General features: G+C 46.8%; 1 protein-coding gene across 2 annotated transcripts in view; it reads left to right on the forward strand.

The window, feature by feature from the left end:
- SART3 (spliceosome associated factor 3, U4/U6 recycling protein) overlaps window positions 1-13,111 on the forward strand; it is a 485,355-nt gene that overhangs the window by 385,048 nt on the left and 87,196 nt on the right. For both annotated transcript variants that reach the window (XM_069214788.1, XM_069214787.1), the window contains exon 17: window positions 12,813-12,965. In XM_069214788.1, the coding sequence (XP_069070889.1) occupies window positions 12,813-12,965 (153 nt within the window). The remainder of the gene's footprint in view (window positions 1-12,812; window positions 12,966-13,111) is intronic.

Consider the following 13,111-nt stretch of genomic DNA (forward strand, 5'->3'; position numbering starts at 1 on the left):
AAGAGGGTGTACCCACCCTCAGGGCTAGTAGCCATTGGCTACTAACCCCCCAGACCTAAACACGCCCTTAAATTTAGTATTTAAGGGCTTCCGTGAACCTAAAACTTGAGATTCCTGAAACTACAAGAAGAAGAAGACTGCTGAGCTGAAAAACCCCTGCAGAGGAAGAACAGAAGACACCAACTGCTTTGGCCCCAGACTTACCGGGCTGTCTCCTGCCTTCCAAAGAAACCTGCTCCAGCGACGCTTTCCAAGGGACCAGCGACCTCTGAATCCTCTGAGGACTGCCCTGCTTCAAGAAAGACAAGAAACTCCAGAGGACAGCGGCACTGCTCCAAAAGAACTGCAACTTTGTTTCAAGGAGCAGATTTAAAGACCCCTGCAACTCCCCGCAAGAAGCGTGAGACTTGCAACACTACACCCGGCGACCCCGACTCGACTGGTGGAGAACTAACACCTCAGGGAGGACCCTCCGGCGACTCCGAGACCGTGAGTAACCAAAGTTGTCCCCCCTGAGCCCCCACAGCGACGCCTGCAGAGGGAATCCCGAGGCTCCCCCTGACCGCGACTGCCTGAACTCCATTTGCCGACGGCTGGAAAAGACCCTGCACCCGCAGCCCCCAGCACCTAAAGGAACGGAACTCCTGTGCAGGAGTGACCCCCAGGAGGCCCTCTCCCTTGCCCAGGTGGTGGCTACCCGAGGAGCCCCCCCCTTGCCTGCCTGCAACGCTGAAGAGATCCCTTGGTCTCTCATTGCAAACCATTGAAAACCCAAAGCGTGTTTGCACACTGCACCCGGCCGCCCCCGCGCTGCTGAGGGTGTACTTTTTGTGCTGACTTGTGTCCCCCCCGGTGCCCTACAAAACCCCCCTGGTCTGCCCTCCGAAGACGCAGGTACTTACCTGCTGGCAGACTGGAACCGGGGCACCCCCTTCTCTCCATTGAAGCCTATGTGTTTTGGGCACCTCTTTGACCTCTGCACCTGACCTGCCCTGAGCTGCTGGTGTGGTAACTTTGGGGTTGCTCTGAACCCCCAACGGTGGGCTACCTTGGACCAAAAACTGAAACCTGTAAGTGACTTACTTACCTGTGAAACCTAACAATACTTTACCTCCCCCAGGAACTGTGAAAATTGCACTGTGTCCACTTTTAAAACAGCTTATTGTGTTTTATGTAAAAAGTATACATGCTAATGTAATGATTCAAAGTTCCTAAAGTACTTACCTGCAATACCTTTCAAATGAGATATTACATGTAGAATTTGAACCTGTGGTTCTTAAAATAAACTAAGAAAAGATATTTTTCTATAACAAAACCTATTGGCTGGATTTGTCTCTGAGTGTGTGTTCCTCATTTATTGCCTGTGTGTATGTACAACAAATGCTTAACACTACTCCTTTGATAAGCCTACTGCTCGACCACACTACCACAAAATAGAGCATTAGTATTATCTCTTTTTGCCACTATCTTACCTCTAAGGGGAACCCTTGGACTCTGTGCATACTATTCCTTACTTTGAAATAGTGCATACAGAGCCAACTTCCTACACATGGTGATTGAGCGGAGGCAGCTTAATGCCATTGACCTTTTCCCAGAGCTTGTTGATGGTATTCTGGCAGCCAGGATCAATCCATAAAGACCCGAATACACCTGTCATTGGGACAAGTTTGTGTTGGTGTGGCACCCGCCAAGTTGACCCCCTTGAAGCCACATTGTCTGAAGTCCTTCTCTCTGTTCTTTCTCTCCCTCAACAAGGCATTTCTTTGGGCACTGTCAAAGGCTATCTTACAGCTCTTCCTGCTTTTCTTCGGGTACTTGATCAACCCTCCTTATTTAGATCACTAGTTTTGATGAGGTTTTTGAAAGGGCTGTTGCACCTTTATCCCCTTGACCCTTAGTGATGCCCCATTGGAATCTGAATCTTGTATTGATATGTCTGATGTGTTCACTGTTCAAGCACTGTTGTTCCCTGCGGCTCCTTGTGACGAAAACTGTGCTCCTTCTTGCCATGAACTCTGCACAAAAGGTGATGTCCATTCTCCATGCACCACTTTCTTACCAGACAAGCTAGTTCTGTGTACCAGAGCATCCTTTCTCCTGAAAGTTGTGACACCATTCCACGTAAACCAAACCATCACACTACTAACATTCTGTGCTCTGCCTCATCCCTTTAAGGAGGAGAGGCTCAATTGCTTGGATCCCAAAAGAGAGCAGAGCTCTTATATAGTGAAAAGACATCAACTATCCCAGTGTGTTTCATTTATCAATGTAAACAATGTCAGTTGTTGATTGTATATAAATGCAATCATACATGCATAATTGGCAACAATAATGTACAAAAACTTCAGTATGGTACAACACTCCTTTATGTACTAGACACCATTGGAAAATTACAAACCAAATGGGGGTGAGGGGGCAAGGGGTGCTGCTACTGCCGAACAGCCATGTCTTGAGGTGTCTCCTGAAGGTTAGTAGGTCCTGTGTCTGTCGCAGGTGGATAGGAAGTGTGTTCCATGTCTTGGCGGTGAGGTGAGAGAACAGTCTGCCACCGGTGGTCGTTCTGTGGATGCGTGGGACGGTGCCGAGGGCAAGGTCAGTGGAGTGAAGCTGTCAAGTCGGAGTGTAGGAGAGCCATCTGTTGAGGTATTCTGGTCCGGTGTTGTGCAGTGCTTTGTGGGCGTGGGTGAGGAGTTTGAACGTGATTCTCTTGTTGACGGGGAGCCAAGTGCAGGTCTCTCAGGTAGGCTGTGATGTGGCTGTGGTGGGGGATTCCAGGATGAGGCGTGCAGAGGTGTTCTGTATGCATTGCAGCCTTTTCTGGAGCTTGGCTGTGGTTCCCTTGGTAGAGGGTGTTGCTGTAGTCCAGCTTACGAGGGCTTGGGTGACTGCCCGTCTGGTTCCGGTGTACATAAGGATCTACAAAAGCCAGTAACGTTGCTGTGTGAAATAGTTGTCACACAGTGCAAGTGGGTGCAGTAATAAAATAAAAATAAAAGAACATAAAGTGGTGATCGTATAAATAGGCAATAGAGTGGTCTGTTGAAGGACTAATACAATGAATATTTAGGCATAGTCAAGAAAGAATTCTTGCTTACTCCTCTTAGATCAAACTTGCAGGTAAAAGTTTCTTTACACCCTCAGCTGTTGACAGTGTTTCAACTCCAAAGGTAATTACAGGGTCATCACCAGAACAATAATCCAATTTCAGAGCAAAAGTTTATCTCAGGGTGTTTGCAGGAGATAGAGAAAAGTGGCCCAGTATGATTCTGGGTTCAGAGTAGAGTAGGTGTGGATATAACTCACGTTATTAAAAGCAGTGCCACCAGGTCCAAATTAAAACTGAGGTTGCAATTTCAATAAATAAGTGTGGTGTCCACAGACGTCCTGTCCATAAGGATGAGAGGTTTAATCTGTCAGCTCATCCCGGACAACATTGCAGACATGCAAGAATTAATCTTCTACAGCATGTTCAAAGAATGAACACCAGAAAATTCCTCCATTTGCTTGTCATGTTCAATGGGAAGAGAGACTGATTTATGAGGTATATTAAGAAGGGTACTTGTCTTTTGAGTACTTAATCAATTTCTTTCTTAGGTATATGGGTTGGTTCTGTGGTTCTTAAAGAGCTTTTACATGGATTATACCATAGAACACCAGGTGGACGATCAGCTCTTGTGGGTTTCAGCAGAGGTAAGGCTGTGCAAAAGTGTTCCATCTCATGCTCTGTATTAACATCTGCTACGTATTGGCAAAGAAGCAGCCCAGAGAAGGACAGTGAGTTCATTCCACCAGCACCAGAGGTGCTACCACTGGGCTGGCACACAGAGTCCCTGTCCTGGACATCTGCCAGGCAGCAGTGTGGGCATTCCTCCATACGATCACAAAGCACTATTGTCTGGACAGCCAAGTTTGCAGAGAGGGGCACTTTGCCAGCTCAGTCCTGCAGTACTTTCTAGTTTGAGCCCATTCACAGACCCATGTCCTAAAAGTACTGCTTTGGTATCTGTTCAAAAGGTGAGGAATCTGCTGCTAGAATTCACTATCGGAAGATGTTATTTATCTTCTGTAATGGTATTTCTGATAGAGACTTTCTCTAGCCACTGATTCCTTACCGGCCCTCCCATCCTCCTCAATCTGCAGTTGGGCTCCATCCAGCTGTAATAGAATCCCAGGTCTATGAATTTGCACACATATCCACCAATTCGATTTTGGACTCCACGTCTGAAGGCGTGAACTGCCTTGAAAGCAACTGATGCCCACTCACAGGAGTGGAGCCTTTATAGGCCAACAAAACTTCCAAAGTGAAACGGCATCAGTGCAAGCCTCACTGTGCCACCTTCTGGCTTGCAAAGGTACTGCTGAAAGCTTTCTTATCCTGCCTGATGCCTGGGGAATATTCAAAAGGTTATAGTCTCTACTAGAAAGAGTGCTACCAAAGGTGAGTATCTTTTTAACTTGTTCATTGTAACTAATAAAAAATAATTTTAAGAATATGGAATTGCACTCTCTATTTTCTTAGGTGCCTCTTGTGTGATTTTTATACTTGTTCAGAAATAAAGTTGACCGTATGCTAATTCTGTAAGACCTCCATCAGCCTGTGACAAAAGCCTTATGTATCTTCAGATGTTGCATTTGTAGCCCAATGTAGGAAGTTGGCTCTGTATGTGCTATTTCAAAGTAAGGAATAGCATGCACAGAGTCCAAGGGTTCCCCTTAGAGGTAAGATAGTGGCAAAAAGAGATGATACTAATGATCTATTTTGTGGTAGTGTGGTCGAGCAGTAGGCTTATCAAAGGAGTAGTGTTAAGCATTTGTTGTACATACACACAGGCAATAAATGAGGAACACACACTCAGAAACAATTCCAGGCCAATAGGTTTTTGTTATAGAAAAATATATTTTCTTAGTTTATTTTAAGAACCACAGGTTCAAATTCTACATGTAATATCTCATTTGAAAGGTATTGCAGGTAAGTACTTTAGGAACCTTGAATAATTACAGTAGCATATATACTTTTCACATAAAACACAAATAGCTGTTTTAAAAGTGGACACAGTGCAATTTTCACAGTTTCTGGGGGAGGTAAAGTATTGTTATTTTTAGCAGGTAAGTAAATCACTTACAGGTCTCAGTTTTGGGTCCAAGGTAGCCCACCGTTGGGGGTTCAGAGCAACCCCAAAGTTACCACACCAGCAGCTCAGGGCCGGTCAGGTGTAGAGGTCAAAGAGGTGCCCAAAACACATAGGCTTTAATGGAGAGAAGGGGGTGCCCCGGTTCCAGTCTGTCAGCAGGTAAGTACCCGCGTCTTCGGAGGGCAGACCAGGGGAGTTTTGTAGGGCACCGGGGGGGACACAAGTCCACACAAAAAGTACACCCTCAGCAGCGCGGGGGCGGCCGGGTGCAGTGTGCAAACAAGCGTCGGGTTCTCTGTAGATTTCAATGGGAGACCAAGGGGTCTCTTCAGCGGTGCAGGCAGGCAAGGGGGGGGCTCCTCGGGGTAGCCACCACCTGGGCAAGGGAGAGGGCCTCCTGGGGGTCACTCCTGCACTGAAGTTCCGTTCCTTCAGGTGCTGGGGGCTGCGGGTGCAGGGTCTTTTCCAGCCGTCGGGATTTTAGAGTCAGGCAGTCGCGGTCAGGGGGAGCCTCGGGATTCCCTCTGCAGGCGTCGCTGTGGGGGCTCAGGGGGGACAACTTTGGTTACTCACGGTCTTGGAGTCGCCGGAGGGTCCTCCCTGAGGTGTTGGTTCTCCACCAGTCGAGTCGGGGTCGCCGGGTGCAGTGTTGCAAGTCTCACGCTTCTTGCGGGGATTTGCAGGGGTCTTTAAATCTGCTCCTCTGTAACAAAGTTGCAGTCTTTTTGGAGCAGAGTCGCTGTCCTCAGGAGTTTCTTGTCTTTCTTGAAGCAGGGCAGTCCTCTGAGGATTCAGAGGTTGCTGGTCCTGGGGAAAGCGTCGCTGGAGCAGGTTTCTTTAGAAGGCAGGAGACAGGCCGGTAGGTCTGGGGCCAAAGCAGTTGGTGTCTTCTTTTCTTCTTCTGCAGGGGTCTTTCAGCTCAGCAGTCCTCTTCTTCTTGTAGTTGCAGGAATCTAAATTCTTAGGTTCAGGGGAGCCCTTAAATACTAAATTTAAGGGTGTGTTTAGGTCTGGGGGGTTAGTAGCCAATGGCTACTAGCCCTGCGGGTGGGTACACCCTCTTTGTGCCTCCTCCCAAGGGGAGGGGGTCACAATCCTATCCCTATTGGGGGAATCCTCCATCTGCAAGATGGAGGATTTCTAAAAGTTAGTCACTTCAGCTCAGGACACCTTAGGGGCTGTCCTGACTGGCCAGTGACTCCTCCTTGTTATTCTCATTATTTCCCCCGGCCTTCCCGCCAAAAGTGGGGCCGTGGCCGGAGGGGGCGGGCAACTCCACTAGCTGGAGTGCCCTGTGGTGCTGGAACAAAGGGGGTGAGCCTTTGAGGCTCCCCACCAGGTATTACAGCTCCTGCCTGGGGGAGGTGTTAGCATCTCCACCCAGTGCAGGCTTTGTTACTGGCCTCAGAGTGACAAAGGCACTCTCCCCATGGGGCCAGCAACATGTCTCGGTTGTGGCAGGCTGCTGGAACCAGTCAGCCTACACAGATAGTCGGTTAAGGTTTCAGGGGGCACCTCTAAGGTGCCCTCTGGGGTGTATTTTACAATAAAATGTACACTGGCATCAGTGTGCATTTATTGTGCTGAGAAGTTTGATACCAAACTTCCCAGTTTTCAGTGTAGCCATTATGGTGCTGTGGAGTTCGTGTAAAACAGACTCCCAGACCATATACTCTTATGGCTACCCTGCACTTACAATGTCTAAGGTATTGCTTAGACGCTGTAGGGGCACAGTGCTCATGCACAGGTGCCCTCACCTATGGTATAGTGCACCCTGCCTTAGGGCTGTAAGGCCTGCTAGAGGGGTGACTTATCTATACTTGCATAGGCAGTGAGAGGCTGGCATGGCACCCTGAGGGGAGTGCCATGTCGACTTACTCATTTTGTTCTCACCAGCACACACAAGCTGGCAAGCAGTGTGTCTGTGCTGAGTGAGGGGTCTCCAGGGTGGCATAAGACATGCTGCAGCCCTTAGAGACCTTCCCTGGCATCAGGGCCCTTGGTACCAGAGGTACCAGTTACAAGGGACTTACCTAAATGCCAGGGTGTGCCAATTGTGGGTACAAAAGTGCAGGTTAGGGAAAGAACACTGGTGCTGGGGCCTGGTTAGCAGGCCTCAGCACACTTTCAATTCAAAACATAGCATCAGCAAAGGCAAAAAGTCAGGGGGTAACCATGCCAAGGAGGCATTTCCTTACACCCAATGTGCCCTATGATGCCCCTTTACAGCATATTAGACAGGTATTGGGTAAGGCAGGAATGAGAGAATCTGACCGCAGTCCGTGCATTTTTCAAATCTAAGAACAGTACAGCCTTTCATTTAAGGACCCCTCTTCACAATACTCTGCCCTGCCTTACACCATGAAAGAGTACACAGAGAAAAGCTACTGCAGATTTCGGAATGGTACCAAAATGGGCCATAAAAGATGTACCAGGGTTTTATCCAAGGTACTTTCTAATCCTCAAAGGATAAGCCAAGAAATAGAGACCCACATTTGACCTTTGAGCTCTTAACATATATGTGAGAAAAGAAAAAATCAGATGGTGTACATGGTGCGTATCTTAATGTTTGTTAGTTGAATGGGGTATGCAAGACTCATAATTCCATATTCATTTTGCATTTTGTGATATAAGATCTATGATTTCAATTCATATTTCTGCTTTTTGGCCTCACAGCAGCACCTTGGGTAGATGCAAAGTTATTGGTGGTGACAGCTCCTACTTAGTCTTTGCAGTGAGTACAGGTATTTACTTACCTAGATGACTGTCTCATGAAGGAGAATATTTTCTTCTTTACAAGTTGGGATTTTCCTTAAAATTCAGTTTATTGGAACAGTGAGTGTTCAACATAAAAGGCTTTTGATAGTAAAGTGGAATTTTGCCAAGATATGAGTAGGTGGAAAAGACAGGAAGAAGTGGTAGAGACTGACATCAGGATTAGCTAGTCTGGTTTAAGTTATGAAAGATGCATCCGTGGTGGGATGGAGAGCAATTTTAGGAGATTTGAATGGCATTATTCATCAATTATGAAGAGGCTTCCATTATCAGTATATTGGCGGTCATGATGATTTAATTGGCTCTGATAACTTTCCTTCCTAATAACGCAGTTATAGTTAGATGTAGACGGAAAACAAAACTGTCATGGACTGTGTGTAGGAAGCTGGCTCTTTATATAGTGGACCAAAATGAGGTACACTGTGCAGAGAGTCCAACAATCCCCAGAGGTATCACAGAGGCACAAATGACATCCCAAATGCTTTCTTTTTGGGTAGTGTGGGGACGCAGTTAGGCATGTCAGAGGGTTGTACTAAGCATGTAAGGCACACACTGGTATAGTAAGTGAGACACACTCAAAGAAATCCGACACCAATTTATAATGATAACATATACTTTTATATAAATCTACATACCAGGATCACCAGAATCAGATGAGTACTTTTCGAGTTATGAATTTTTAGAGTTTTAAAAGTTGACAGTGCATTTTTCAGATGCGGTTATGTTATCCTATAGGGGAAGAATAAGCACTGCATACAGGTATAGTAATGCAACTTACGGGACCAATCTCCTGGACTTGGTAAGTACGGGGCAAGGTCCAAGGCCACACCAGCAGGTCACCTTGGGCGGCCGTTGCAGTGGTGCAGTTCAACGTCGGATGCCCTGTGTAAGTCTATGGGGATTAGTCCAGTTACAAAGTTGCTGCAGAAATAGACGATCAGTCCAGGGGAACCCACAGGAGGGACTAAGCCCTTGAAGTCCTTGAGCACCTGGGGACACCGTCGGTCCACTTTTCCTCATGCTGTCGGGCACGAGTGCAGTTCTCTTCTGGTGTCTGGTCCGGTGCTGGAGTTCCTCATGGTTGCAGAGGGAGCCCTGCAGAAACGGTCTGCAGGCATGGACTGAGGGCCCAGTCTGACCAAGCCAACAAGTGGGCTCAGGTCTCCCGAGGCTGGGAGATGTAGGGACACCTTTGGTCCTCTTATCCTTGGTCCAGGGCGGACAGGTGTAGAGGTGTCCTGGGACGTCGGGTCTTTGTCTTCAGGTCACTCGCAGTTGCAGGGGTGTCTGCAGAAACAGGCTGCGGACGCAGTCGTGAAGTTCACAGTGGATGAACTCAAAGTGGGCTTTGTCTTTGGAGGGCCTGGGGACTGCGCTGCTACTGTTGGCCCACTTCAGCTCTGGCTAGGTGGCTTATGCGCAGTGATGATGTCTGGCATCGGGTTTTTGGCGTTTCCGGTCCTCACAGCTCCTTCTTAGGTGCCTACAGATGCAGGAAAGCAGCGTCTCTGCTCCAGTGGAGTTCTTCTTGGTGATTTTAGAAGCACTGGTGCCTCTCCTGAGCTCTTGGAGGCTGCAGCTGTAGAACAGGTCAGTTGCTCCTTGAGGGTCTGGTGCAGCAGGCAGGCTTGGCGCCAAGTCATTCATGCTCCTCGGTTCTCGGGTTCAGCAGTCTTCTTGTGCACTCCTTCCTTTTTGTCCAGCGAAGACCTGAGGATCTGGTATCTGGGGTTCCCCTAAATACTCAATTTAGGTGGTGTTAAGCGGAGTGAAGAGTAGTAGCCAATGGGCTACTCACCCTTGAGGTCACTACACCTCCTGGATGACCAGTTCCTGTGGGGAGTGGGCATCACCCTGTCCAGAGGTCCTACATTCCACCATACACAAGATGGCAGAATTTCCTAGGTTGTGTCCACTTCAGGCTGATCACCCTAGGGGTGTGTCCAGTCTAGAAATGTAACACGCCTCCTTCATAGCTAATTTTCCCACCTGTCCAGGTGCCAGATGGATCCTGGGTCCGGGGGTTCGGCATCTCCCTATGAGGAGGGCCAGTTCTTCATACCAAAGGTGGATGGACTTCTTTGAAGCTAGGGCCTTGAAATGCAGATCATCCTGTGGGGAGGGTTGTGTTATACCCCTACTTGAGCAGGCTTTGGTGCTGACCTCCAGAGAACACAAGCCTTCACCCTTGGGGGTCAGATTCCCATGTGTTGGTGGCAGGCTGGTCAGAACTAGTCAGTGAGCTCACCAGCAGTTGGTAGGTTTTCAGGGGGGGGGAGGTGAAGGGGGGGCACCTCTAAGTGGCCCTCTGGGTGCATGCATTACTAAATCAATCACTGGAATCGGTACATGTATTAATAAATCCACCACTTGAATCAGTAAGGGTTTAGTAATGCGAGATGTTTGATACCAAACATCCCTATTTTCAGTGAAGCCATAGTGTAGCTGGGGAACTCGTATTTACCAGTTTCCAGCACATGTACTTAAAATTGCTTCCCTGTTCACTTACAATGTCTAAAAATCGACAAAGACATAGTAGGGGCATATCTGCTCTTGCAGATATGTCCACACATGTAATGTTATCCACCCTCCCTCCGGGCTCTAAGGCCTGCTGTTGGGGTGACTTACAAATATTGCATACAGTGTTTAGGGGACATGGCACACAGCCTGTGTGCAATGTTGTGTTTTCAATTTTAGGGAGCACCTTGTCATGCAGCCTGCAATAGCAGTCTGCATGAGGTTGGTGCTGTGTCCCTTAGAGTGGCACAAGTTGTGCTTCAGCTCTTAGGGGCCCTCTTAAGTACCCATTTCATGGGTACCAGGAGTACCATTTACTAGGGCTAAACAGAGGTGCTAAAGGGCCTAGCCACTGCTCTTGTTTTGGGGAAGGAACACTGGCACTTGGGACCTGGCCAGCAGGAACCCAGTGCACTTCAAAGTCAAAGTTGAATCAAAACCAGGCAAAGTGTGTGTGTGTGTGTGTGTGTGTGTGTGTTGTTGGGGGGAGGGGGGGTACTACAACTACAACCAGAACCCAGCTTCCTACACTGTGTAAGCAGTTATTGGGTAGTGAACGTCTTGAAATTGTTTATGGAAGAAATCATGCTTAAGCATTTTGACAGCCTTGACCTGTCTGTGTTCATTCTGCTCATTTGACAGAGGGTGCAAATGTTCGTGTGGATTCTCTCAGCAGACTTTAGAAGTTGGTAGGTTTGTAAAACAATGATTTTGGTGGTCGAATTGACCCAGGGGGATTTGGTGGAGCTCTCCTCAGTTAGGATAGATATGAAGACTTCTGGTGTTCCCATCTCGTTTTTTAGAGTAGAAGGGGAGAGTGTTGCAGCTGTATGTTAATTAGCTAGTTTTGCATGCTTTGCACCCAAAAGTCTCGATTTGTTGGACATTATCATCTTCTTTAAGGTCTATGGTCACAAAGCTGGTTCCTCAACTGATCCTGATGCACCCCTGATTCCCCTGGCCATTGGCAATGCCACGGTGATTAAAGCTTTTAAGGAGGCTATGCTGGTGATTTGTGGTGCACTTCTGGTTCTCTTTGGTACATCTTCAGGCCCCAAGGAACCGTAGGAGACCATTGTCAGTTACGGTCAGCGTATCCATCCTCAGTGCTATCTGATCCCTTAGAACCCACTTAGGACCCCGTATTGACACTAGTAAAAGTTTCTGTTCTGGCTCAAATACCTGCACCGGTCCCTTCCTTGTCTGTACCAGAAGAGGGCCTGGTACTGATAACAATGACAGACACCGAACAGAATTCAGCCCAATCTTGACTAATATTGCGCTACAAGATCACGAAACAGAGGGCGTACATGCCAGCAGAGGCTCCAATATTTTTGTGGTTAAGGTTCAGAAGAAGGGACGCTGCAGGTACTGAGAACAAGTTACTGCTGTTCGGTAATGTTCTTCCTGGTGAATACACTATCTTACCATAGATTCCACCCTCCAACCTAGTACTGTCTTTTTAACATCTAAAAAGGTCTCAAGTTAGTATTCAGCACACTGTTATCAGCATTTTTTTCACACTCTGCTTCAGACAGTACAGAAAGGGAAAAACAAGAAAGTGACATCAGCCCCAGCTTTTATGCAGCTTTGCTCTATCATATTTGACGCAATAAGAAGGCAGTGCAGAGCCACATGGTGCTATCTAGCGGTGCCAGGGAAAATTTTCAAGGTCCGGTCTGGCGCCTGGGGAGTATTCTAAAATTAGGAATTTCTAGTTAGATGGAGGATCCATCAGAAAAAGCATTACTAAAGAAAAATAACTTCTTCTCCCTGTGGCAGAGCCACCACTGCTGCTTTCTTAAGAGTACTGTTAACAGGAAAATTGTTACTCAGTCACTGGTTCTTCCCATTGAACACTTCTAAAACATTTTTGACTCCGATGCTGGAGCAGAAGCTTTATTTGGAAGTTCAGGGATCCAGCTTATTTTTTAGGCAGCTTTTGCTAATCTCTGCTATTTTAGGATCTTTTGTCTAAATTGTTCTGTGTACCTGGGATAGTATTCTGCGATGAAAAATCTGCCTAGGAATAGTATCCATTGGAAGTAAAGTGTATGTACCGTTTGGTAGGGTTGCTGCTGATGGTTACTGCTTTTTTGTTACACATTTTTGATTGCCAGCCAAGCGTTGTTCATTGTCTTTGGATTTTGTGACGCCTGTAGAGCTATAAGTCTAAGAACCTAAACAGCAACAACCTCACCCTCACCCTCACTGTAAAATCTGTAGAGGGAACACAGTATTCAACAGAAACAATCTACATAATATTTTCTTTCTTGAATATTGTTCTTGAAAAGTATGCTCACACCCTTTTCACCAGTACTTTGATATTTGACTGCAATATCAAGCTTACTTGAACCACACTTAAATTATTTTCTTATTTCCTCTTAGGTTTTTAAGTATAGTACTGCTCTTGAAAAACATAAATTGTTTGTCTCTGGTTTACCATACTCTTGTACAAAGGAAGAAGTGGAAGAACTTTTTAAATCCCATGGATGTGTGAAAGACATACGGCTGGTAACTAACCGAGCTGGAAAACCCAAGGTATGCATAATATAATTTTTGTTGATGAATTGTTGTATATTACTGGAATGACAATTTATAAATCTAAAAACATGCCCCTTTCCTTCTGGTAGAGTTAATATACTTATGCACTTACTCAATGTCATGTTTAACTCCTGTGTAATGAG

This window comes from Pleurodeles waltl, chromosome 11, assembly GCF_031143425.1.
Source record: "Pleurodeles waltl isolate 20211129_DDA chromosome 11, aPleWal1.hap1.20221129, whole genome shotgun sequence".
NCBI lineage: Eukaryota > Metazoa > Chordata > Amphibia > Caudata > Salamandridae > Pleurodeles > Pleurodeles waltl.